General features: G+C 36.7%; 1 protein-coding gene across 3 annotated transcripts in view; it reads left to right on the plus strand.

The window, feature by feature from the left end:
* The window catches only part of TBC1D14 (TBC1 domain family member 14), a 104,431-nt gene that overhangs the window by 59,187 nt on the left and 20,111 nt on the right, over nt 1-25,133 (plus strand). The window contains exons 1-9 of one of the 3 annotated variants that reach the window (XM_069070215.1): nt 159-402; nt 9,581-9,699; nt 11,185-11,267; nt 13,362-13,479; nt 14,658-14,764; nt 18,911-18,991; nt 20,741-20,835; nt 21,984-22,055; nt 22,817-22,945. In XM_069070215.1, the coding sequence (XP_068926316.1) occupies nt 400-402; nt 9,581-9,699; nt 11,185-11,267; nt 13,362-13,479; nt 14,658-14,764; nt 18,911-18,991; nt 20,741-20,835; nt 21,984-22,055; nt 22,817-22,945 (807 nt within the window). In that variant the 5' untranslated portion in view covers nt 159-399. Of the gene's footprint in view, nt 1-158; nt 403-9,580; nt 9,700-11,184; nt 11,268-13,361; nt 13,480-14,657; nt 14,765-18,910; nt 18,992-20,740; nt 20,836-21,983; nt 22,056-22,816; nt 22,946-25,133 lie in introns of those variants that run through there. The other 2 variants (XM_069070195.1, XM_069070205.1) reach the window with 2 other exon arrangements.

Here is a 25,133-nt window from a genome sequence, read left to right on the forward strand (position 1 = left end):
ACGTGGACATTTGTGTCATGACATTCTAAAGGTGACAACTCATTCTCAGGATGTGTCCTCTTCCTTTGTTCCCGGCTTGTCATGTTAAGGCATAACAGAAGAAAATAGAGAGAACTGATTGGATGTGTTGCCTCTGCAGATGATTAATGTGACTGCTACAGCTTGCCTGCTTTTCCAGGCTGGAGAGCACATTCAGTTGCATGCAGACTGCTCTGATTCTGGGAGGAGAGCAGAGATCAGGGGCGGGAGGCCCAACAGCTCAGAGCTGGAGGTCTGGGGCTCGCCATTGCGTGAGTGAGTGCAGCTGGCCTGGTGAGGATGGTGTTCGGGTGAGCGCCTGACGTGATGTGGGGGGCCATGGAGGTGCAGCCTGAGGGTCGCTGAGGACCGGCAGCTTTCATGGTGAGCAGAGCCACCCAGCACGATGCCTCCAGCGTGGGTGTGTAGCAGGCCCCTGGCCAGGGCCACCTGCATGGGGCATCGTCATCCATGCCCATTTGCTTACCTGGGAGACTGGCTGCAGAGTCCTTTGTGCAGAGCCAGAGGACATTTTCTCTTTGTACTCATCTGGGCTGTTTGCTGATCATTCTGCTACAGTGTGCAAGCATTCTGTTTGAGCAGAAAGTGGACGCTGTTTGACCAGAACTTTCTTGTTTTATACATCCTATATGGAGTCTGGTTTCTGTTGACCTAGACTTACAGTTTCCATCTCCACCATAAAATATAAATTTTTTAGAGACTTGGTAAATTTTGCTGTGCGCCTCCCCTTAGCTCTAGTGACATTGTTTAAAAGCCAAGTTAAAGCTTGCATGTGTAGATAATTGACAAAATATTTTGTTTTTCCTATGAATTATTTCATTTAAGAAATAAGGAGCAGAGACCATTTAATTGGTACGGTGAGTTTCATCCATAGAAATATTTTTCATGTTACTTTAAAATTTTAAATATTTCCTTTTATAATTGGGTCATACATGTAATTAAAGGAGTGTCATAAGGCTTAGATCTCATTTGCATCATACAGACAGAGCTGGCTTTATTAGTTGAATGTTGAATTGTTGAAGCCTTTGTGCTATTCCTGTATTTTTCCTTTTGGTTTTAGGCAAGATAAAGTATCTGGCTGACTTGTCATGGAAACCCAGGATTTATTGAAAAATTAAAACAGCATAAAAATATTTGATGCAGTAAGTGAACTACAATGTCTGAAGTTTAGCATATGCCTGCCTTCTTAGTGTACTCTTTGTTTTGCCCAAGGTTGCTCCCTGAGAGTAGGGATTGTTTCATTCTTTATATTTGGATCCTCAGTGCCTAGCACAATGACTGACACGTAGTAGGCATTTTTAAATGAATGCATGTTGGTTTAATTGTATGTTGGATTAAAAAAAGGATTTCATAAAAATTACTCCAGAACTCTTCTTTTCTTCCCCTCCATTTTTTTCCAGCCTAGTGAATACCCTTTTGGAAATATTCATTGGTATATAAACACTGGCTGTTTATAGTCATATGAACATGCTAAAAAAAAATTCTTGCAGCTTGAGCTACTTAACATCAAGCCACTCCCATGTTCTGGTGCTTGCTGCTTATTGTAAAATGAAGCCTTGGTAGTAATTCCAGTTGGCTTTTGAAGTGAAATCATTCATTAGGGTTCTGTGTGAGCTTTTTTGGCCAGTAAAATGGAGAGAGATAAGAACGTGGATTCTGAAACCACTTTTACCAGATAAATGTGATTTTTAAAAAATAAATGACAGAATGTTGAACTAGAAAATGAGTTCTATTGAAGTAAAACATTTTGAAAAAGTAATTCCTTCATATCACATGACAAAATGCTTCCCTCCTTCAGCAGTGTAGCTCCAGGGTCAATTACTTTTTTCTAACTAAATCTTTTAATAGGTACCATGTGTGCTTCGCCCATATTTTAGTACAGTATATTCCAAAGATATTTTTATATCTCATTAAGGTACTTTAATATTCCAGTTTTTATATTATGGATAATTTAGCCAAAAATAAGCATTAATGTAACTTTAGTCTAGATGCCATAGGTATTAATGTTTCTTTTCTCTTTCTCTAAAACAAATTCTTGCAAAAGCCAGTGGTTTGAAAAGGAAACCAAAATTAATATGATTAAAATAATTAGATTTTTAGTGCCCTTTTCATGTGTCACAGTTGGAACTCTATTATTATCAGCATAATTTTCTTTTATATCATATTCTTCCTTCCCTTTCTCCTGTTTACCTCTGTCTTTTGGGCAACATACTTTTTATCTTCTAGTTATATATTTAGAAGTTAATTTAGGAGCATAGGATACTTTTATCCTTATTCTTAACACTGTACAGCTAAATCATAAGATCCTTGCTCTTAAATGCTTACATTCTTTAATGGCATGACATACCCCAAGTAGTGTTGGTATCTTGTCCCTATAACATAGAATCATAAGATTCAGAGATGGAAAGTACCCAAGAAGTAATCAAGTCTGACCACTCTTATCTCACAGAAAAGGAGCCTGAGCTCCAGAGTTTTCATATAGGTGATAAGTAGTACATCCTGTCCTGGGAACCCCAGATCCAGTCAGTATTCCCTCTGTCCCTCTGTTCTGCCTCCCAAATCTGAGAAAGTTCTTCTTGTAAGTAGCCTTATGAAGTTTGATAAAAGTACTTTCTGTTAGTATTATTTATACTTTTAAATTTTTTGAAGTATTACATTTTTATTATATATATTTATATAATTATATATGATTATAAATATAATTATATATATTATTATATATTACATATATTTTTCCCCAGATCATTTATCTTTACTCTGAATATTTCGATGCGCTCACTGTCCGTGTTCTTATCTGAAACATCCTCCTTTCTATTGTCTCTGTCCAAATCCTGTTCATCCTTCTAGTTCTAGCACTAGTTACAGAGACTTTCTCTTTTTTCCTGAAGTCTTATAGCACTTAGGGAATGGACCGTTTTATTTAACACAGCTTCTTATTGTTGTCTTCCTTTTAATATATTAGCTTTGTCTTTTTAAATATACCATAAATTCCTCAAGGACAGAAACTTTTTCATTTTTTATTTTTAATGTTATTCTTTATCCTCCACAATACCTAGTGTAGTGGCGAACACATAATAAATGTTCAATTTCTTGTTTGTTGACTTATTAAACAAACTATAGGATATCTTTTGTTAGCCAGAGGCAGATAGTCATATTTGCTGTTTTTAATAAAGATCATTTACAACTGGAAGTCAATTGCTAGTGTTTAATCAGTGACTGATCTTTCATATAGAAGGTTGGTAATTAGCAGCAACAATTCCATTTAGGAATTTAGTTTCAGGCTTATCAAGTTGACTTGGTGATACTCTTAATTATTTATGAGAAGAAAATTTTGAGCAAGGTCAGTAACATCAGCATAAAATAACATATGCATAGCAGTAGGAATTAATCTTTGATTTAGTTAAAGTGTATTAGAATCTCAGATACATATTGAGGGTCTCTGACTTTTGTTTAAAAATTTCTTTTGTGATAAGTCCAATGCTTTATAATGTAAGCATTTAACCTTTAAGAACCTTTCTGTATAAAGGTTTGCCATGTGTGTTGTTAAATTACTAAGAATTAATTCTATATAGATTGTGTCATTGAGTTTGAGAAATGAATTGTGAATAATTGTTTAAAAAAATGAAACAACCTTCACTTGAATCTTCTTATACCAATCCAGCCACGGTCTCATTTCTTTTTCCTTTTAGACTTAGAAAAAGTTGCCTCTGCCCAGTGTTTCTATTTTCTACCTGTCCGTTCAGCTCTTAACCACTTGTAATGTGGCTTCTAATATGGCCCAATCAATCTTGACCTTATTTCCTGCTACTTGAGGAAATTGTAGTTGAGATGGGCTCTGGCAAATAAGTAGGAATTCAAAAAGTGAGGAGAGAGAAGGTAGGTACTCTGGAGTTATGGAACAGTACGGATGAAGATACACAGTTAAGAAAGCCTGCCTAACCTCAGGATTTCCTATTCTTAACAAAACAATAGCAAACTTTCTTTTGACTATGCTGCCCTCTGAAATAAATGATCATCCTATTGCTTTTTTTTTTCAACTTCACTGCTGAATTTCCAGAAAGGGCAGCATCTGCTTGCTATCTCCACTTGCAGTTTGGCTTCCATTTTGACCAGTGTATTGAAACTGTTCTCTTTGAGATCACAAATGATTTTCAAGCCATCAGACAAAAGGTCCTTCTCTCAGACCTTTCTACAGTATTTGACACAGCTGACTACCCTGTCTTCTTTCACACTGCATCTTCCCCTAGCTTCAGTGACACGACCCCTTCCTGGTTCTTTGGAAAGGGAACACAGAGATCTTTTGGTCTAGCTGTACCTAATCAGTCCTGATTAGTGTTTTGCCTCTCTTCTTTTTCCCTTTGCTATCCCCTAAATGTGGTTGATGCCCAAGAGTCAGCCTTCTCTTCCCACCCTACTCTTGGTGGCCTTATCTATTGCTGAAGCTTTAACTATCATCTTTTTGTAGAGGCTACCACTCTTCTGAGGCCGCTAGGTGGCACAGTGAATAGTCAGGAAGAAATTCCTCTTCCTGAGTTCAAATCTGGCCTCAGATACTTACTAGCTGTGTGACTCTGGGCAAGTCACTTAATCCTACTGACCTCAGTTGCTCATCTATAAAATGAGCCTAGAAAAGGAGATGCAAACCACTCCAATATCTTTGCCGAGAAAACTCCAGATGGGGTCACAGAGAGTTGGATATGACTAAAAAAACACCTGAACAACCACCTCTGAGCTCTAGAGCTATGTATTCACTTGATAAGGTCATTTTCCTAACATCCAAAAAAAAAAAAGGATTTTACCAGTACCTTAAATATCCCAAACTCAGCTCATTGTCTTTTTCCCCTTTTTTACTACTAAAACTTGACTATATAGTAAAAAAAAAGAAAAAAGAAAAAAAGCATAAACTTAAATACAAAATAAGAAAAGGGGGAAAACATGTCACGTATGCAACAGAATATGAGAGGGTTCAAAATATATAGCAATAATTTTCATTTCAAGAAAGCCTATATAATAAATACTATGCATTGAGAGCTGTGCTCATTGTCTTTAGTTCCTTTAAGTTTTTCTTCTCCCAACTTACTTGAGTAAGTTATACCACCATCCACCCAGTGTTTAGGTTTCGTCTTTGACTTTTCTTGCCTTTATTTCCCACATTCAGTCAGTTTTTCCTTTTGTTAGTATCTTGCATACCTGTACTTAAGTTACCTGTCCCACTACTCCCTCATGGCTCTCTGCAAAGAGATTGCAATATGCCATCTCCAGACAGGTCTTCAGGCTTCCATTCTCCCTTCAGCCCATCATCAACAGTGCTGCTGCCAGAGTGAGCTGCCTTATGCAGAGATTGGGACAGGTTACTCTTCTGCTCAGAATCCTTCACTTGCTTTCTATTGTTTATTTAATAAATTTGAATTTTGGGGTCTGATATTCAAGCTCCCCTACTAGCTTAGATATCTTGCATTCCTATAATTTTAGTCTTATTTTATGTTGCTTCCCATCTATTTATTTTATGCATTAGTCAAACCAGAGTGTTTATGGTCCCTTATATAAGTTCTTTGCTTTCCCATCTCCCTGACAGTGTTCTAATACTTAACAATCTCCTTCCTTCTCCCTCCCCGTTCTTTGAGAGAGGTATTTCAAGGCAATGTTGCACCATAGGGATTTCTTTCATTCATTAATTTGTTCAAAAAATCAATCAGGAAGCGTCTATCAGGCACCTGCTGTGGGTCAGGCACTGTGCTAAAACATGGGGGGGTGCAAAGACTAGTGAGATTTGAAATAGTGAATGAATGAAATAGTCCATCTTAAAGGAGCTTTTGTGCTAGGAGTGGCTGCACGTATGTGTTTAAGTATATATAAAGTAAGTACAATCTTATGGAGCAATCTAGCAGATGAGGAATCAGGAGAGGCCTTATGGAGGAGGTGGAGAGAATAAAGCACAAGTTCCAGATTTTGTGTGCTCCACAGAGAAATATATTCATTTCTGACACATCTGAGCACTTGAAAACTGCCATTCTTCTTGCTAGAGGTAGAATGGATTTATTCCAGAGAAATTTATGTCACAGAACCAGCAGAATACAAATTTGGGCAGAGGAAAGAGGTAGAATGGGTCATTTTCTCTTAAAGGGAAACTCAGTGATGAAGAGGTTAAAGATGAGCTTCAAACTGGGTCAATGTCCCAGTGGGTGAAGGGAATCTTGGGGATTATTCTCTATAATCAGGATCTCCCCCCCCCCCCCCCCAATCAAGCAATCAAGTCTGACAGAATTGAAAGTTGTTTGCCTAATCTCTGTGGGGAGTAGAAAAAAATATAACAGATAGCCTAAGATACTGCACAAATTGACTGACATTGTTTGAGTGGGTAAAGAACTAGAATGAGCTGGGCTGGAAATATAAAAGGGACCACCAAGAGGCTTCTACAAGATGGGGTGGGGCTATCTTCAAGATAGGTTTATATCTGGTAGCTGGCCAGCTTAGGTTCCTTCAGTTACCTCAGGACCTGAGTGGGTCAATAGATCTCATTCTCTGAGGGCAGAGGCAGGGACTACAAAGCCCCGGAACTGTCCATCATGTATGCATGGCAACAGTCAAGCTCAACTACATCTGGCAGAGGCTCTGGCCCTTGATACAAAGTGCTCTGGCTGGGCATTGCCCATGATGGAGATCCTCACTGGCCAACATGGTCCGCCATTTTGGGTAGATAGAGGGATAATTATATATCTGATGTAACCGTCCTGAGATTTGCTTACAGTACTACACTTATACAGAATTTCAGGGATCACTTGACCGGTACCTCCCCCTACTGTCTACCATTGATAATTGTGGGGTCCCAGTGTCACAGACTGCTCTTAGAAGTGTTCCACATGGTAGACCATGTTTGATGGGCTTATCACCTTCATGCCATACTTAATACCAGTTTTCCCTTTGAATAGCTAAGCTCCAGGCTGCTAGGCAATGTCTTCTCTACTTCAAAGCTGTTATTTCTCCATGTTGTGTTTGTGGTAGCCCTAATTCTTGACCCCTTTCCCCCTACCTAGTTACCTGCTTTTTAAATGTGTGCTAGATACTGTGAGATTTCATTTTATAGGACCCGTGATTCCGTCAGTGTTGGGAGTTCCTGCTCAGTAGCTTCCTGGATCACTGCAAAGACAGACTTGTGTGTGTGGAACTGGGAGTTACATGAATGAGCTGTATTTGACAGGACTTGAACCAGGTCTTTGTGACTCTGAGGCTAGCTCTCTGTCCATTAGTCCACACTGCTTCTCACTGTGAGAGAATTGTGTTAAATTTGGCACAGTCCTTGCCTTTAGGAGCTCAGTCTAAGAGAATGAGAGATAAAACATGCACACAAAGGAGTATAACAAGTGGTCTTGTGTAAAGACCATTGGATTTAGAGACCATAATAGGCTTTGCCACTCTGTGATTTTAGGGAAGTCACTTCATCTGTCTCGCCCATTTCCTCTGCTGAAATCCCCTCCAGCTCCAAACCTTGTGACCTAAGAAGAACACAGAGTTCTAAGAAATCAGGTGAGGGATGAATCATTATTGGCTTGGAGGAGGAGGTGGTGGTATCAGGGAAAGTTGTGGCATTTTAACTGGGTCTTTAAGGATGGACAGGATGTCAGCACATGGAAATGAAGAAGAGGGAAAGTAGAGACAATCCTGGTGTTGGAAGTCTAATGAGTAGAAGGCCAGAGGCAGGAAGACTTGAGTGAGTGAAGCCATATTAATTTGATTACTTTTAACAAAGGATTAGTGACTCCTTTGACTCTCACCTCAACCTAAATTTAATCTGATCTGCGTTGTATGCTAGTTCATTGTTACTGTAAGCAGAAGGTTCATTATGCTGATTTTGAACAATTAACAGCTCTAATTATTAGTATCTTTATTCTGATGGGACATTTACTTCATTGCAAATTATGTAATTAAGTCCTAAAAGTATAAACTGAAAGGATGTTTCTTATTATTCCATTTGACTAGCTGTGTGACCTTGGGCTAGGTCGCTTTCCCTGAGTGCCCTAAATGAGGAGGTTGACCCAGCTGATATTAAAAGTTTGATTTGCTTTTGATAGGGTTAAGGAACTGTAGATCTAAGAGTTCTCTGATAATCAAAATTCAGCATCTGGGGGTTATATTTTAGGACTTAGGTATGTGGAAGATGTATGAATAGGAGGAATTTTCATGTTCCTATTGAGTTCATTTCATAAAGTGTGCCCATGTTGAATGCATCAAACCTGTTGCACCTCCCTTCTCAGTATTAATACTTTCTGGTGGGGATGGGGTGATGGAAGGGGGTGGCAAAGATGCTTCCCATCTGCTTCACTGAAACCTTTTGTCTTTGAGAGGCATCATGCAGTGGAAAGAGCCGTGCATTTAGAATCTGAAGGCCTGAGTTTGGAATCTTAACTCCAGTATTTACTGCCCATGTGACCTTGGGCAAATCACCTTAAATCTCTGATCATGTTTCCCCAAATGTACAATAGGAGGAAATGATGTTTTTTTTGCTCTACCTCACAAGATTGCAGTGAAAGTAAAATGAAAATGTGAATAGTTGGTCTTTCCCATTTTGACCCTTATTTTTTGTGCTTAAAAAAAATCAATTCACAATCAGATTAATCAGAAAAATATTTTGGCCACTGAATCATATACTTATAAAATCTTAGAGGTCATCTATTTAAATCCTACATTGTGACATCTATGCTATTGTCATGAATTGTTATTTAAATCTTGAATTATCACTTAGTTTTGTTAATTTTTTACCTGCCTCTCCAACAAAGCTATAAGGGGCAGGTACCATGTCTTACCTCCCTCTTTTTCCCGCATCTTCTACTCAAGGACTTTGCACATTTCTGTGACTTAACGATGCACAAAAGGTTTAGACTCTTCAGACAGTTATTTAGTTCTAGCTGTTCTCCTTATTCCCATTCAAAATTCTAGCTGGCTTTACCCTCTGAAGACATTTGCTTTTTGTGTTTTTTGCAATTCATTAAACAATTCACTAATTTGGCAACAGAGGCTCTTGTTATTCTATACATGTGCTAAAATATTTTCACTGCTTCAGTGAATCTGGGATGTTACTGGTGTAGACTCTTCTGCTGTTGGGGTATCTGAACCTCAGCTCCAGTTTCCCCTTCTTAGGTCTTAGCCAGGGTCTCTGGGGGTGTGACCTCTCAGGAGACTCTATGGACTGTGCTCCAGGCCCTCCACTCTGCCTCTTTCAACGATGCAGCTCTGGGGCACAGCCAGTATACCATGCTTGTTCCGTGACTGTGCCTGATCCATCATGGTTTACAGACTGTACAGTGGTTTGCAGGTTTACAAATTAGAAAGAATTCTCTCACTTGATGGACTTGCTTGGAAAACTTTAACTCCAGCACTCTTAGTTGCAGTATCAAAAACTTTAATTGTATTGTGACTTGGTTGGTTTAAAATATTTTAATAACAAACAAAATGATTTCAATAGAAACTTAATTTACTTCATTGAGAATAATCATGGTATACATATGTTTACCAATATTCTTTAATTGCCCTTTTCTTTATATAGGAATATGAAGAAGAAGCTGGACGACCTCACAAACCTCTTTCTCCTAAACAGAATGTGAGGAAAAATCTTGATTTTGAACCACTTTCCACCACTGCTCTTATCCTAGAAGATAGACCAGCGTAAGTCTTAGTGAGATTTTGTATTTCTCGTTATAAATAAGCTAGATAGTATGTTTCATATAGGAAACCATAATGTCAGCCATTGACAGCCTCCCCCAAATAGAGTTAAAAAGTTCACATTTTGCTTACAAATGTGTTCTGTAACTATGGAAACTGTGTAACAAGATGATTTTGAAACTACTGTATAACATTTACGTTTACTACTATGAGGCCTTTATAGTAGTAAAAAGGTACATGAGCTGAGTCTTAGGCCCTGGGCTTACCCCCTAGCTCCAGCTCTGTGACACTCAGTGCTTCAATTCAGCTGAGCCTCCTTGGTGCAGTGGGCAGCTGTCCTATGTGTGGGTTCTACACGCCTAGACTGTCTCTTCTCCTTAGAACTGATTGTTATCTTGATTGTTGTCTCGAGTAAATTGTTGCCATTGTCAAGCTTCAGGTTTTTTACCTACTGAGATGAAAGGATTGCACTAAATGATCCCTAATGACTATTCTGTTTTGAAAATCCTTTGATCCAATGCCCCGTCTAATAAAGTCACTATAGAAATATGAGTAGTTGGTGGTGGCCAACAAATTCTATCCAAGCAATTATTAGATATTTCAGCTTTACTGTATTTTTCACTATGCCTTTTTACTGATGCCTCATCTTGACATATGCTTCATTTAAGGCATCCAAATTGTCTTAAATATAGCAGAAATAGAACTATATTAGTATGTGTGCTTTGCATTAAGAAATTTAATGGATTAATACTTTCATTAGGTTTTGGTGGATGATTTTTTTTAAACCTTAAAAATTTAAAATGATAGCAGTATGAACCATCAGTAAAAGTGAATTGCACCACTGTACACAGTACATTTCTCATTTTCTAGAGAGGATGAATTACTCTGTCCTACTCATGTAGCAGATTCTAATTCTTCTAAATAATTTAAACACTTGTAATAGAGAATGCCTTGAAGTAACCTGAGTGGTAGAATACACAAACTGGGACATACTTGACAAACTGGCCTTTTTTTCTTCAATGAAATGAAATAATTAACATGTCAGACTTTTTTCAACTGTTATTATAGCATGCATTATATAGTGATAATAAATAAGTTATTTTAAAATTTACAGTTTAGATAAAGAGCTGGAAGGGTTTACTTTCAGATGAAAAAGACGTTTGCCTTGCTTTAATTTATTTAATTCAGGTATGTGGACCATATAGTGTCAAGCTTAATCTTTTAAAAAATGATCAGGTAAGGTATTGGGATTAATGACTGACAGTAACTCAAAACACAAAACTTTTTGCAGCAAGGCCAAAATTAAGGATTCTTTATAAAACAGAAGTTACCTTTGTTTTATAAATACAGTTAGGTTGCAGCTTTTTAAATTTTTTATCTTTTAAGTATTAATGCTTCTTAGTTCTTATACCTCTTCCCCCTTCTCCTGGCCTTCACAACTTGAATTTGCTATCTATAATGGTGAAAAATCCTTTCTTTTCTCTCTAGAAACCTCCCTGCAAAACCAGCTGAAGAAGCTCAGAAACATAGACAGCAATACGAAGAAATGGTGGTTCAGGCCAAAAAAAGAGGTAGAGTTATTCAGTATTGGCAGTTTTTTTTTTAAAGTTTTAGGCTTTAACAACCATTTTAGATCTTTCCTTTTTAACTTTTAGAGTCTGGAAAGTTGAGCTTGGTCATGTTGTATATTTTAACAGTTTTATTCTGTAAAATTTTAGATAGAAAATTTCCTTCCCACGTGCCTTCCTTTAAAAAAGTGTTAGGAACCCAACTTCAGAGAATGACATATCCAGTTAAATTTACATTTATAACTGATTAAAAAAAAAACTTCAGCCGATAGATGTTTCAAACAATTTGTCATTTATTCCATCTATGTCCCCTTGCAGCATTTTTTGTGTAGTTGCCTGGTTTTATGTATGTAGTTTCTTTTTATGTGATTGAAATCATACATTCATTCAGCAAACATTTACTAAGCTTTTACTGTGTGCAGAGCATGTTATGGGACCCTGAAGATTAAATGTTTAGAGTAGTTAATCTATATTTTTCTCGTACTGTCTTCTTAACTTCATTTATTTCCATACATCTGTTGAATATCTAGTACTTAATGTTTGTTGAACATTTATATTCATCACAATTGTTATTCTAATTGTGTTATTTTATAACATTTTCTTTCTTTTTTTAAAAAATTAAAAAATTAATTAATTAATAACTTTTTGTTTTAAGCAATTGGGGTTAAGTAACTTGCTCAAGGTTACACGGCCAGTTATTTCTGGGTGTGGTGCTAAGTATCTGAGCCCAGATTCGATCCCCAGGTCATCCCAACACTGGGGCCGGTGCTCTTACTCGCTGGGCCACTTGGCTGCCCCTAATTGTGTTATTTTAAAGCCTCGGTTTTTTTGACTTTGGATCTCTCTTACCTCTCAGTCAGTCATTTAGCAAATCCTATAGATGCTACTCGGCATCTCTTTCTTTCTCTACTGCCATCACAGTGGTACAGTCCTTTGTTACTGTGGGTGAGAGTTACTGTAATAGCCTCCTAATAGGTCCTGTGGTCACTTTCATTTTTTTCTTTCTATTCTCACCTTTTATGCCTAGGTCTGGTCATGTCACTACTGTATTAAAAATATTTGGTAATTACTTATTGCTTAGTGAATAAAATTCAAACTATTTTGTTTGGTTTTTGAGGCCATCCATAATTTGCTGCCACTCTTATTTCTATAGCTTTATTTCAGATTATCATCTCATATGTAGTCTATGCTTTTGCCCAAACTGACCTCTTTTCACTTTACTAAATATGCTTCAAGCCCCTCTTACCTCCATCCTTTGGTTCACATTGTTCCCTCCACTGGGGATAGCTGTGCTCTCTCTTTACCTTTGTAAATCCCAATTTAAATGACCCTTCTTTAAAAAAAAAAAATTTGCCCCTCATTTTCTCACCAAGGCACTTGTCAGTAGCAACTTTTCCCCAGAGAACTTATGTAGCACTCATATTTGCGACTCCAGTGAATTCAACATATGATATCATGTATCATAATTATCTACCTTTTGTTTCTTATTCTCTTATTACATTGTAAACTTCTTTAAAGCAGCTTTTGTATATCCCTGCAGTGTCTTGTATAGAACCCTTTAGGTGTTTAATGTTGGTTGAATGAATCAGTATTAGCTGAATTATTTTCTAAATGCCTTTTCTCATTATGTTTCTTAATAAACATATCTTCTTGAATTGATGCAACTCAGGAGATAAAGTGGTGTCATGGGAGGATGTGGGATTGAAAATTGAGATGTGCTTTCTAGTTCCAGTGTTGCCATCACTCAGTTGTGTGACCTTGAATATCGCTTGGCCTCTCTGGACTTTAGTTTTTTGACTATTGTACAGTGAGGGATTTCAGTAGGAGAACCTACTGTCCCTACTAGTGCTAATGTCTATGCAGAGAATGCTTTAAAGAAGTGCTCCCAAGAGTCTGATGTGAATAAAAGGACATCTTTCTAGATATTTTATTAATATTGGTTATCAGTAATGTTTAAGCATATTCATAGGATAGTTGTGGTCAACTCGGTGACTTTCTTGCTCATATTAATTTTATAGCGATATAACTTTTGAAATTGTGTTGCGCAAGTCTGATAATTATCAATTAGTATTTATTTTTCTTTTTTTTTTTAATTAGAGCTTAAAGAAGCACAGAGGAGGAAAAAACAACAGGAAGAGAGGTGTCGTTTGGAAGAAAACATTGGAAATGCTGTCTTGGTCTGGAACAATGAAATTTTACCCAACTGGGAAACAATGTAAGAATAGAAGAGAAAGTGCTTTTTAATTTAAAGCCATTTCTTTGGAGGCGAACTGTACAACATCATATTTTTAATTGAAATTCATTTGTTACTTATTGAATGTAAACTATTTACATCCATTAATTTTTAATGGAATTGGTTTCTGTTTTTAGATCATATACTCTACTTAATGTATTGTTAGCTAGCCTGTTGTATTCATTCATGATACAGCAGAAATAACATTATATTTGGAGTCAGAAAACCTGAATTCAAGCACCAGTTTTGTTAGTACTTGGGTTACCTTGGCTTGGTGACTCCCCTGAGATCTAATCATGCCTCTTTCTACCTTGGCACTGTACCTGTGGCTGGCAGGGTGTGATAGAGGAGAGAGCAGTGTGCCAGGAATCCAAGTGCCAACACTTTAATTCTGGTTTCCTCTACTTCCTAGTTGTATTATCTTGCACAAGTCACTTAACCTTACTGCTCCCAAGTTTCTTTATCTGTAAAGATGTAATAATCATAGGATATTAGACATAGAAGGGTCCTCAGAGGCCATCTTGTCCAACCCTTTCATTTTCTAGAGGAAGAAACAGTTCTCTGTGTTGTTTTGCATTTCAGATGAGATCATATGTGTGAAAGTGCTTTGAGGTACTATAAAGTATTTGCAAGTGGGACCAGAGTTTGAGCATTAAATACTTAATGATTAATGGTGTCTCCCACTCCCCGCCCCACCTGCCTCCCTTAGAGTCCAAAAGCATATTAGGCCACATGATTTCTTGCATGCAGATGGAAGAAGAGATTTTATGTACAACACTGAAGTTATTCTTGGGCCATATTGATGCACAATACTAGAAGCTACTGCAGAATTGTTCACACAGTAACTTTTGGGTGAACTTACGTGCTGTGTGTTCACAGTCCAGGTAGAGCAAATAATGTTTTGAAGTCTCTGCTAACCACATCACTGGGTGAATGAATACGCAAAGGTTGATGAGTTGAACTGAAAGCTACAGGCCAGATCATTAGTTAATCACAATCAGAATGGAGTTTTATTAATTTTGCCCTTATTTAGATGTATTAATCCCATTCCCGTGCCCTCCAGCTGATGTGTTTATCTTTAATAATAGCGTGTGCATATATAAGGTACCATAAAAGCACTGAAGTCGTGCTGGTTTGAATGATGCTTCATTTTTACCCAGGTGCTGTTCTCGAAAAGTTCGAGAATTATGGTGGCAAGGTATTCCTCCAAGTGTGAGAGGTAAAGTCTGGAGCTTGGCGATAGGCAATGAGTTAAATATTACCCATGGTGAGTATCTTCCATTTTCCCTGTATACATGTTACTCATATTGAAAATAGTATTGATTCCCTCGCCTCATCTAGTGTATTGTTAGGAAGAGTAATTAATATGTGATGAGCCTGAGAATGCTAAGAGTGCATAGAACTGAGCTCAGAGCTTGGGCTTGTAACGTTTTCAGTTTTGCATTGCTGTCTTTGTTCTTTGACATTTCAACACAAACCACCCGCTCTCCATCTGCTGCTTCTCTATATATTGGCATAATAATTGTCTACATCTAGAGTTAAGTTACAGTAGATTAAGTTACAGTAGTATCAATTATCACAGTCCTATTGAGACTCAAAGGTCTTTTAAACATCTTATTATCATCTTGTGAGTGGAGAATGGTGGCAGTGGGATGGAATCAAGTCCAGTCAGCCAGCATTTATTAAGAATTTATTATGTGTTGTGTGCCGGGTTAAGCCCTGGGCTTACAAAGAAAGGTGAAAATGGTCCCTCCCTCAAGGAGCTCACAGTCTAGTAGGGAGACAACATGCAGACTATTATATACAAACAAGATAAATGCATGGCACTTGGAGGTGAGCTCAAAGGTAAGGCATTATTATTTCTTCTGCAAGAAAAGGCTTCTTGTAGAGGGTCTCATTTTAACTGAGACTGAAAGGAATCCAGGAGGTAGAGATGAGGAGGGAGAGCATTCTAGGTGTGGCATACAGCCAGGGAAAATGGTGGGAAGTGGAAGACAGTGTCTGGGGGAATGGAAAAGCAAAGGGGCCAGAGACATTAGTGTCATAGAGTATGTGGAGGGAGTCAGGTATAAGGATACTGGAAAGGTAGGAAGGACTTGGGCTATGGTTTTAAAAGCCAAAGAGAGGATCCTCTCTCTGGTTTTAGAGAAAATTGGGAGCCACTAGAAGTTAAGGAGTGATTTGGTCAGACTTCCCGTGCTTTAGGAAGATGGCCTTTATGGCCAAGTGGAGGAGGGACTGGAGTGGATGAAAAAGTGAGCAAATAAAACGTTTATGAAATGGTTAGTGTATGCAAAGTGCTATCCTGGCATTGGGAATACACTCGAATGGTATGATAGCCCCTGCTCTGCAGGAGGGAAGGCTTCCGCTGCCAGTGAGATGGGGACCTCCTCTTGTGCTTTAAAGTGCAAACAGAGCATCTGGGAATGCTTCTTCCTTAGTGTCATTTAACGTGGGAACAGACTCGAGGCAGGCAGACATATATACATTAGTGTATTTAAGGCTGTTATAATTGGAAGCCAGGTGGTCCAGTGGATAGAGCATAAAACTTGGAGTTGGGAGGACCTGAATTGGAATTCTGCCTTAGATATGGATGAAGTTACTCAACCTCTTTGTGTGTCTCAGTTTCTTCCTCACAGGATTGTTGCAAGAGTTAGAGTATGTAAAATAATGTGCAAACTTTAAAATGCTTTATAAATGCGAGCTTTATAATTCTTGCTCTCTTTCTCATCAGAGTAATTTCTGCTTCTGTCTAAATAATGTTGTTCTTGAGAGCTTTCCATCACATTTGTGTTAATTTCTCTTGTAAAAATATTAGGTCATTGAATCCTACCTATCCTCTTTCTGAAGCTTTTGAAAAATAGCTCTTTCAAAATCTGAGATGCATGTCAAAATACATACGACCCTTTACTTCTCAATTGTGAATACTCCTTAACTCTTCTCCCTAAGATTTCTGCCCTTTCTGCTTTAGGAACTAGGTTCTTACCCTTTTGAATCTTAGTTTCCTTAATTATAAAATCGAAATTAAGGAAAACACAATTTCCTTGATTATAAAAAAGCTAACAACAGCTAGAAGCACCTCATGGGGCTGTTGTAAAGAATCAAATGAGAGGACCTGTGTAAAGTGCTTTGTAAATCTGAAAGCACTCTAAAATGTTGTCTTATTGTTATTTATCCTTTGTCAGAATTAGGTCAAGAATACAATTTCTCCTTGCTTTTATCTTTCGAAGAATGAAATGATCATTAAAGTAAATCACAGATTTATAAGCTGCTGTGCTTTGGACACAAACTCTTACATGTGTTTGGATCACTGACATTCCCCATTATTTCATTATTATGCTTTACATGTTCAGTTTTTAATCTGTTTCCCAAATTCTTTAATTCCTTCTCTACATCCCCTACCTAAAATTGCTTCTCTCCATCATCCTTCCCCACTCTGAGTTGCTGGAAGCAGGAGTACTTCTCAATGTAGGATGCTGCTCTACCTTTCCCTTTTATATGTTCTGTTCCTTTTTAATAAAGTACTTTCAGAGCTATAATTCAATCATGAGTCCTATCTCACCAAGTTTTCATTGATATCTGTGAGTTCATTCAAGACACAACATTGTCTTGTTGTGTTAGAGTCTCCTCTGTTGATTCCTCATGCTTTGTGTATAGATATCTGGAACAACAGATATTTGAGAGCATGGATTTTCTTGCTGGGTCTCTTCTTGGGTGTTATCTTACGTGTATAATTGATTCTCTTTTCTGCTATTTCTCTGTTGTATCTGCTACTATGTACAAGGACCAGCGGGATTTGTCAAATCTGAGTAAGCAGTTTCCACCTTCCCTTTCCTCTCTTCATTTTAAAGCTTTCTTGTTTAGCATGGTCAGTCTTGTATATCTTTTCACAACAAATGAATTATGAAATATGTGTAAGAAAGTGGGTGTATGTTAATCTTAGCCAGAACTTGCAATTTATTTGCGTTTCTACTCCCAACCTTGGCATTGATTCATTCTTAAATTTACTGAAAAGTAATTCAAAGTAAAGAATGAATCCTTACTGTAATCTGACTTCCTTTAACGTGATCAGGGTCTTTCTGGTTCAGTTGTTTTACTTATTCCATTTGCAATGATCTTTGTCATTTACAGCCATTTTGTTTCTTTTTTTGACTTCCAGCCTTCGCACAGTTGCTAGAATACTCTTGTTAATGCACAAATCTGACACTTTCCCTTCAGTTTGTTTCTGCTGTCTGTGAAATAAAATAAAATTTGCTTAGCGTTTAAAGCTGTCCTGCAGGTCTCCTCCAGCCTGCCTTATTTCATATTACTCCCCTTCTCACAACCTTCCATTCGAACTCAACTACTACCTAGTCCCTGATGTCCTGCTGTCTCCCCTCTTTGTTGATGCTGGCTGACCCTCTCTCCCTCTCAAACTGTTGAAATCCTATTTCTTCAAGGCTCATCAGCTGCCTTCTTCATAAAAACCTTTTTAAATTTTCCTAGCTGAAACCATTTTTTTCCTCCTAAAATTTTCTGAGAATGTTTTTGTCTGAATCTTTACTTTTTTGTATATCAACACTCTGCTCTGCCTTGGTATTTATGCTTCTCTTTATGCCATATACTCTGCCATACTTTTGTGTAGTTGGTATTTAGTACATGCTTTTTGACATGGAATTCTTTTAGAGCAGTAAAATCCAGGGTCTTAAGTCTTCCTTATTTTCCTCTTCCCTTCATTTTATTTTTCTGTTGGTATGGAACTAGGAGAAAGGAAGAAATATACAGTAGAAGACCTGCAAGTTCCTTTTATTCTCTTTTTAGGGTGAGGAGATTCATCATATGAGTAGAATTTGAAAGCATAGAATACCTTGAGGCTAATTTTTAAAAATAGTATTTTAATAAATGGCTTTAGTTTGCTTTAAAAAGTAAACTTTAGCCTACTTACTAAAATATTTTAAACACTGTAAAATATTTGGAAGCATTTTGACATTTTTCCCCTCAAGTATTAGCAACTGATATAGAAAGTGAGTTTTTTAAAATTAAATTTTGTTTTCTTTTCATTTTCAAAGTCTTTCCCTACTCTTCCTCTTCTCACCCATTGAGGAAGCAAGAAAAACAAAGCCCATTACAAAATTGCATAGTTAAGAAAAACAGATTTTAGCATTAACCATATTCTTAAAAAGGAAGAAAGAAAGAAAAAAGAAATAAAAGAAAATGTGCTTGCTTCATTCTGTACTCTGAGTCCATTAGTTATCTAAGTGGAGGTGGATAGCATCATGAGTCCTTTGGAATTGTGGTTGGTAATTGTGTTGATCAGAAATACTAGGTCTTCCAAAGTTGATTATTTCTACTGTATTGCTATTACTTTTAAAATTTTTCTCCTGGTTTTGCTCACTTCATTAAGTGATTTTAAAAATGATTTAATTTCTTTCAGAACTCTATGATATTTGCCTCGCTCGAGCCAAGGAAAAGTGGCGGTCCCTTAGTTCTGGGGCCTCTGAATCAGAGAATGAAGGTTTGTTTGTATGTGAATTCAGCACACAATGCTGCCATTAACAGTGTGCATTAAAAAATAAATTAGTAGGGTGGCTAGGTGGCTCAGTGAATAGAGCACTGGCCCTGGAGTCAGGAGGACCTGAGTTCAAATTTGGCCTCCGACACTTAACAGTTACTAGCTTTGTGACCTTGGGCAAGTCACTTAACCCTAATTGCCCTGCCTTTCCCCCTGCAAATACTCCTCCCACCCAAAAAATTAGTAATTTAATTGGATTTTAACATTTTTTTCTTAATCTAAAAGTGAAACTATAAAATTTATGAAGACTATTAAGTATTAGAGAAGAATGCATACATTGCTGTTTAGGAATGAGAATTTTTAAATGGGAGAATAAAACTTTTTAATAGTAAATATAACATAGCCATTCTGGTTCTAAGTGAAAATTTCTTGTGTAAGTATGCAGACTCTTGTGTACAATCAATAGTTTTCCCTTTTAAAATTATTCACATTATTTATAACAGTATCAACAATAGCATCTAGAGCTTCAAAATATAGAATTGATTTCAAGAAAAATGTGTTGTACTTCCCCAAAGGAAAACTACACACATGCCTCAGTGTTCCTAGAAATCTTCCAAGGCAATATGGCATTACCATTTTGTTATTTTAAAGGTATGTCTGTGTGGTTTTTGAGCCCAGAGAGCAAGAAAGTAAACTAGAAATATCCTGGATGACTTGTTTCAAGTAACTGAAGTACAGTGTCATTTTATATGGGGATTGCTTTCTAACTTGCAGTAGTTTTAGGATTTGAAACTTGAATTATATTATTATAGCATTTTTCATATAGAGTAATTAGAGTAGTGAGTACATTTTCCTGGCTTAACACTTGAACATTTCTTAGTTATAAGATTTTACTAGTGGTAAAAATGATAGCTGAGAAAATCTGAGATGAAAGTGAAAAAATTCAGGGGCGGCCAGGTGGCGCACTGAGTAAGAGTGTTGACCCCGGTCGGGAGACCTGAGATCGGTTCCAGCCTCAGATACTTGGCACCCACACAAAATAACTGGCCATGTAACCTTGAGCAAGTTACTTAACCCCAATTGCTTAAAAAAAAAAGTGAAAAAATTCCAAAAATTTGAGATCCTAGTCACAAGTAGATTTGGAAAAATAGTTCCAAGTTAGAAAATATTTATTTTTACCTATAACTAGTATAACGTTTTGATTTTTTAATCAAAATATTTATTTTTTAATTATAACTAGTATCCAGTTTTGATGATGTAGCTAATTTGTCAAATCACTCAGTTTTTAAAGTGCTAGAAAATATCACACAATGTTCCAGTAATAAATTGGTTTTTAAATTTCCTGACTTGAACAAAAGTAAGCTGTAAATTCACATGGATCTTGGTTTTAAAATGTTGTGTTCAAAATAAACTCAGTTTGTACAAATGGTACGGTACTTAGTTTTAGTTTTATGTGCAGGTAGTATAGTGTATTAGAAAGAACTATATTCTTATTCTGGCCCACTGCCCCTCACTATATGTCACTCAAATTTTTGTCCTCTTTGTTTTTGAAAGGTGAAAAGAGAATAACTCTAATCTTTAAAAAATTAGTCATTACTACTTTTAAAGATAACTCCTTGATTTAAAATATAGTTATGACAGTGTATTCACTAAGAATCCATTAGGGACACACAATTATAAAACCCCTGATGCTTGTAATTTAGATTTACATATATGTTTCTTATATGCATTGTCATTCTTTGTTTTTTATAGATACAAATTTTTCTGCAGCTGACAGAGAAGCTAGTCTGGAACTAATCAAACTGGACATTTCTAGAACATTTCCTAATCTCTGTATTTTCCAGCAAGTAAGTGGTATAAGATATTTTTACATCAGTAGTTTCTGCTTAAAATTTGAAGATGATGAACTATACATTTTTATAAATTAAATATCAGAATATGTCACTTCCCAGTTTTTGAATATTCTATCCTTAATGATATAGAAACCCTTTACTTATGCTATTTTAAACACTCATTTGATATGTTTAACTACTTGCCTTTGCATTTTGGGCACATATCTCAGTGTGCACTAATTAACATGACCATGTATGTGCATCAAAGATTTGCTGTGTCTGAGAGTAGATGAAAAGGACAGCATCTTTGAATGTATAAGTAAAGAGCCCTTGGAAAAAGAGAAATAGAAGATTCTATAAAGAGAGAAGTACATGTAAAAGATATGTCCTAGAGGAGGTAGGGATAGAATCTAGAGTACAAGGAGGGAGAGATCAACATGATGGTCTCATTAGTTGGTAGTTTCATCACTTTTTTGTTTTCCCGCATTTAATAAAATTTTGTGCTCCCTGTTGTTGATATTTGTAAAAGTAAGTGGATTGAACTTTTGATATCTCCCAAAGAAAACCTACCAAACTGTATTGCTTTTTACTTGTGTATGGGTTTTCCACTCCTGTTCTAAATAGTGAATGTGTACAAATATATACAAGTAATACACAGTAGTTGAAGGAGAGGGGAGCAAAACTGGTGACTTCATATATTTTGAAATAACAGGGGATCAGCCATAGGGTTAATTTGTGAGATCCTACATGTAACAGTAGCTACACAGGTAAAGAAAGGAAGGCAAAACTGAGAGGGCAGAAAGGAAGAGGTAAGCAGAAACTCATTGAGAGATAAGAAACAGAAAAGCTGAGAATGGTGAAGAAACAGAATGAGAAACAACAAAACACTTGCCTGTATCATATGTCTGTTTTAGATATAGCTTATTTTTTCTGTTCTGAAAAAGTATGTAGCTATGTAGGAGAAAACAAGTAAGGAGCGTAAGGCTAACACTCCAGCATTCAAACCTAACCTGCTGCTTTTCTGAAGGGGCTAGGCTCTAAATTTTATTAGTGAGATAACTTCATAGGATTAACTATGGATTGCTGGTAACCCATGTGAAAAGTTACTCCCAGTACTAACCATACTTATGCATGTATTGTTTTTGGTGTGTTGATTGTTATAGGGTGGTCCATATCATGACATGTTGCACAGTATTTTGGGCGCTTATACTTGTTACAGACCGGATGTTGGTTATGTAAGTGAAGTTATTCTTCAGTGTTTTGGGGTGGTATAAGCTGAACAGAAATAGAACTTTTTTGTGTGTGTAGCATATTACAATAGAAAATCTCAAGTTAAATTACATGGCCTCATCATTTTTGATAAAGAGAGAGAATTAGAAGTCTGCTGATAAATTGCATAGTCAACAATGTATATAGAATTTCTGCTACAGACCCTTCTAATCGTGGCACAGTTAAAAATCTGATTGGTTGACATTTCTATTTTTGTGCCCACTTGTACTAGTTAATTTATTCACCTTCATGAAAGCTTTTTTTCTGAGACAGGATAAAGTACATACAGTGAGGGAATTTTTTTCAAGTGTGCAGTGAAAATGAATTTTTGTTTACTATTATATTGTTCATCTTTGGGGTTAAAAAGACAGGCAGGTTGAGACATACAGAAAATAATAGGGATTAGGGACAGACATGAACGGGGGCTAGGGAAAAGAGCAAAGAGAGATAAAAACCATGAATACAGTCCTGGTCCATCTTAATATTACCAACTCAGTTCTAAACATTGAATTTCAGCAGTGAGGTTGGTGGTGGTGGGGCGGGGGGAAAGTGGATGGGAAAGGGGCTATTAATTTCCCTTGTAATATGTTGGAATGAAGAGTGATAGATACATTTTGAACTACAGGAACACCCAACTTTTAGTTTGTGAAATATAATAAAAATGTGCACTGTGTGTGTATACATATCTATTTTGGTTGATACTAGTTTAATATTTTTCTTCTTTTAGGTTCAGGGCATGTCATTTATAGCAGCAGTATTGATTCTGAACTTAGATACTGCAGATGCCTTTATTGCATTTTCTAATCTTTTGAATAAACCTTGTCAAATGGCTTTTTTTCGAGTGGACCATGGCCTTGTGAGTATTCTGTAGTTGCTGTAATTATTTTAATGAAATATTCCCCCTTTATCGGTGGTGCACAAAGAACTAATTTTTGTTGTTAGTTACTCCTTGCTCTATCTACTTTACTTTGACGCTCCAAGACTTTAAGTAATTTAGCTCATTGCTGTTTAAAAAAAATAAAAGTCACTTTTTCCAGTAGCATTTATCAGAAGTGACACATCACCTAAGTAGACCCTAATCATTGGCAAAATCAGACTGAATAATATTGAATGATAGAGGTTGTAGTTGACCACCAAGTTTTGTTAAGAGGGCATAGTAGTACAGTAGCACATTTCTTTTATGAGTAACTGTGACCTGGAGTGAACTTATTATAAAATTTTTAATTTATTCAGAGTAATCACTCTATAATTGAATTGTGTCATTCTAGTAATTGTCAATTTCCAAACTTCACTTTAAGAAATGAAATTAACTCAAATTTGAAAATTACAGTGTAGTTGTTGGCTTACATAATTTAAAAAAAATACTGGGAAAATACCCAATATCTCCAGATATTAGTGATTATTAATTTTGTTGGCAACACAGTGGATGAAGTGCAGGACTTAGAGTCAGGAAAACTTAAGGTCAAAATTCAGCCTCATACATTTATTAGCTGTGTAACTGACCCTAGGCAAGACATTTAAGCTTAGTCTAGCTAAGTTTCTTCATCAGAAAAATGAATATTAAAGCACCTTTGTTATGAGAATAAAATGTTAGTATTTCTAAATATTAACATTTCTAAAGTGCTTTGCAAACCTTGAAACACTATTTAAATGTTATTATGAAGTAAATTTAAAAGGTATAAATTAGACTTTCAGTTATTTGTTATTATGTATTAGAAAATCCAAAGAATTCGCAATCAGAAAACATGGATTTCAGGGTGGCTAGGTGGCGCAGTGAATAGAGCACTGGCCCTGGAGTCAGGAGGACCTGAGTTCAAATCCAGCCTCAGACACTTGACACAATATCTAGCCATATGACTTTGGGCAAGTCACTTAACCCCAATTGCCCTCAAAAAAAAAAATAAAACCTGGATTTCAGTATTTGCTTTGTTCCTTATTAGCTTCATGACTTTACACAATTAAAGCATACTATTTACTTACATAATAAACTTACTACTTTTTTTCCTAATCCATAAAATGAGAGTATGGGGGGGGCGGCCAGGTAGCACAGTGAGTAAGAGCACCGGCCCCAGTGTTGGGAGGACCTGGGGGATGAATCCGGGCTCAGACACTTAGCATCCACCCAGAAACACCTGGCCGTGTAACCTTGAGCAAGTTACTTAACCCCAATTGCTTAGGGGTGGCCAGGTGGCTCAGCAAGTCTGGCCCCAGTGTTGGGATGACCTGGGGGATCAAATCTGGGCTCAGATACTTAGCACCACACCCAGAAATAACTGGCCGTGTAACCTTGAGCAAGTTACTTAACCCCAATTGCTTTAAAAAAAAATGAGAGTATAGGAATAACTTACTTCTCTATGGTTCCTCCCAACTTTAAATTATACTATTAAGGAACTTTGCATTAAAATTGCTATTACTTAGTTTTAAAATTTATTTCTTATTTGCATAAACATTTCCAACCTTACAGATTGTCACTACTAAGAATATACCTTAATTAATTAGCTCATTTTGTTTGTTGTCAATTTTATAACATCTTTTGGAGTGTAAAATATACATGATACATGAAAATGGAATCTTTGTTAATCTTTAAGTATTGTTGAGGAACCAGGTTGCCTGGACCACTCTGCTTCTTCCTGAGCAAGCAAAGGGACCTCTTCCCTTCCATCCCATCTTAATGCTTTCTCTGTGGAGAATGAAGACAGGCTCCAGTACCAGTTATTTCAAGTGGATAGGGAGGCAAAGATGTCAACAAAACCTGGGGTACTCCTCTTAAAAGTCTGGAAACACCCCTCATCCATTTCCTGAGAAAAGGTTTTTTTTGTCATCGTCCTGTCACTTGCCTGTCACAAGGGGCTTTCTCCTAAGTATTTGGGAAAGAGTTTTAAAGAACTATTCTTTCTTAATATTCTCAGTTTTACTAAAAAGATGCTTTTTTAAAAAGTATGCTTCTACAAGCTAAAATTAAATGTAAGCATATTTTTTTCTTGAAAGGTCAGTTGAGGTATTTGAGTGCTGGGGCACTATGCTTGGTGCTCTCTTGGATGCAT

Source organism: Petaurus breviceps, unplaced genomic scaffold (assembly GCF_028583685.1).
Source record: "Petaurus breviceps papuanus isolate PSGF00001 unplaced genomic scaffold, PetGlider_PUasm1.0 140, whole genome shotgun sequence".
Lineage (NCBI taxonomy): Eukaryota > Metazoa > Chordata > Mammalia > Diprotodontia > Petauridae > Petaurus > Petaurus breviceps.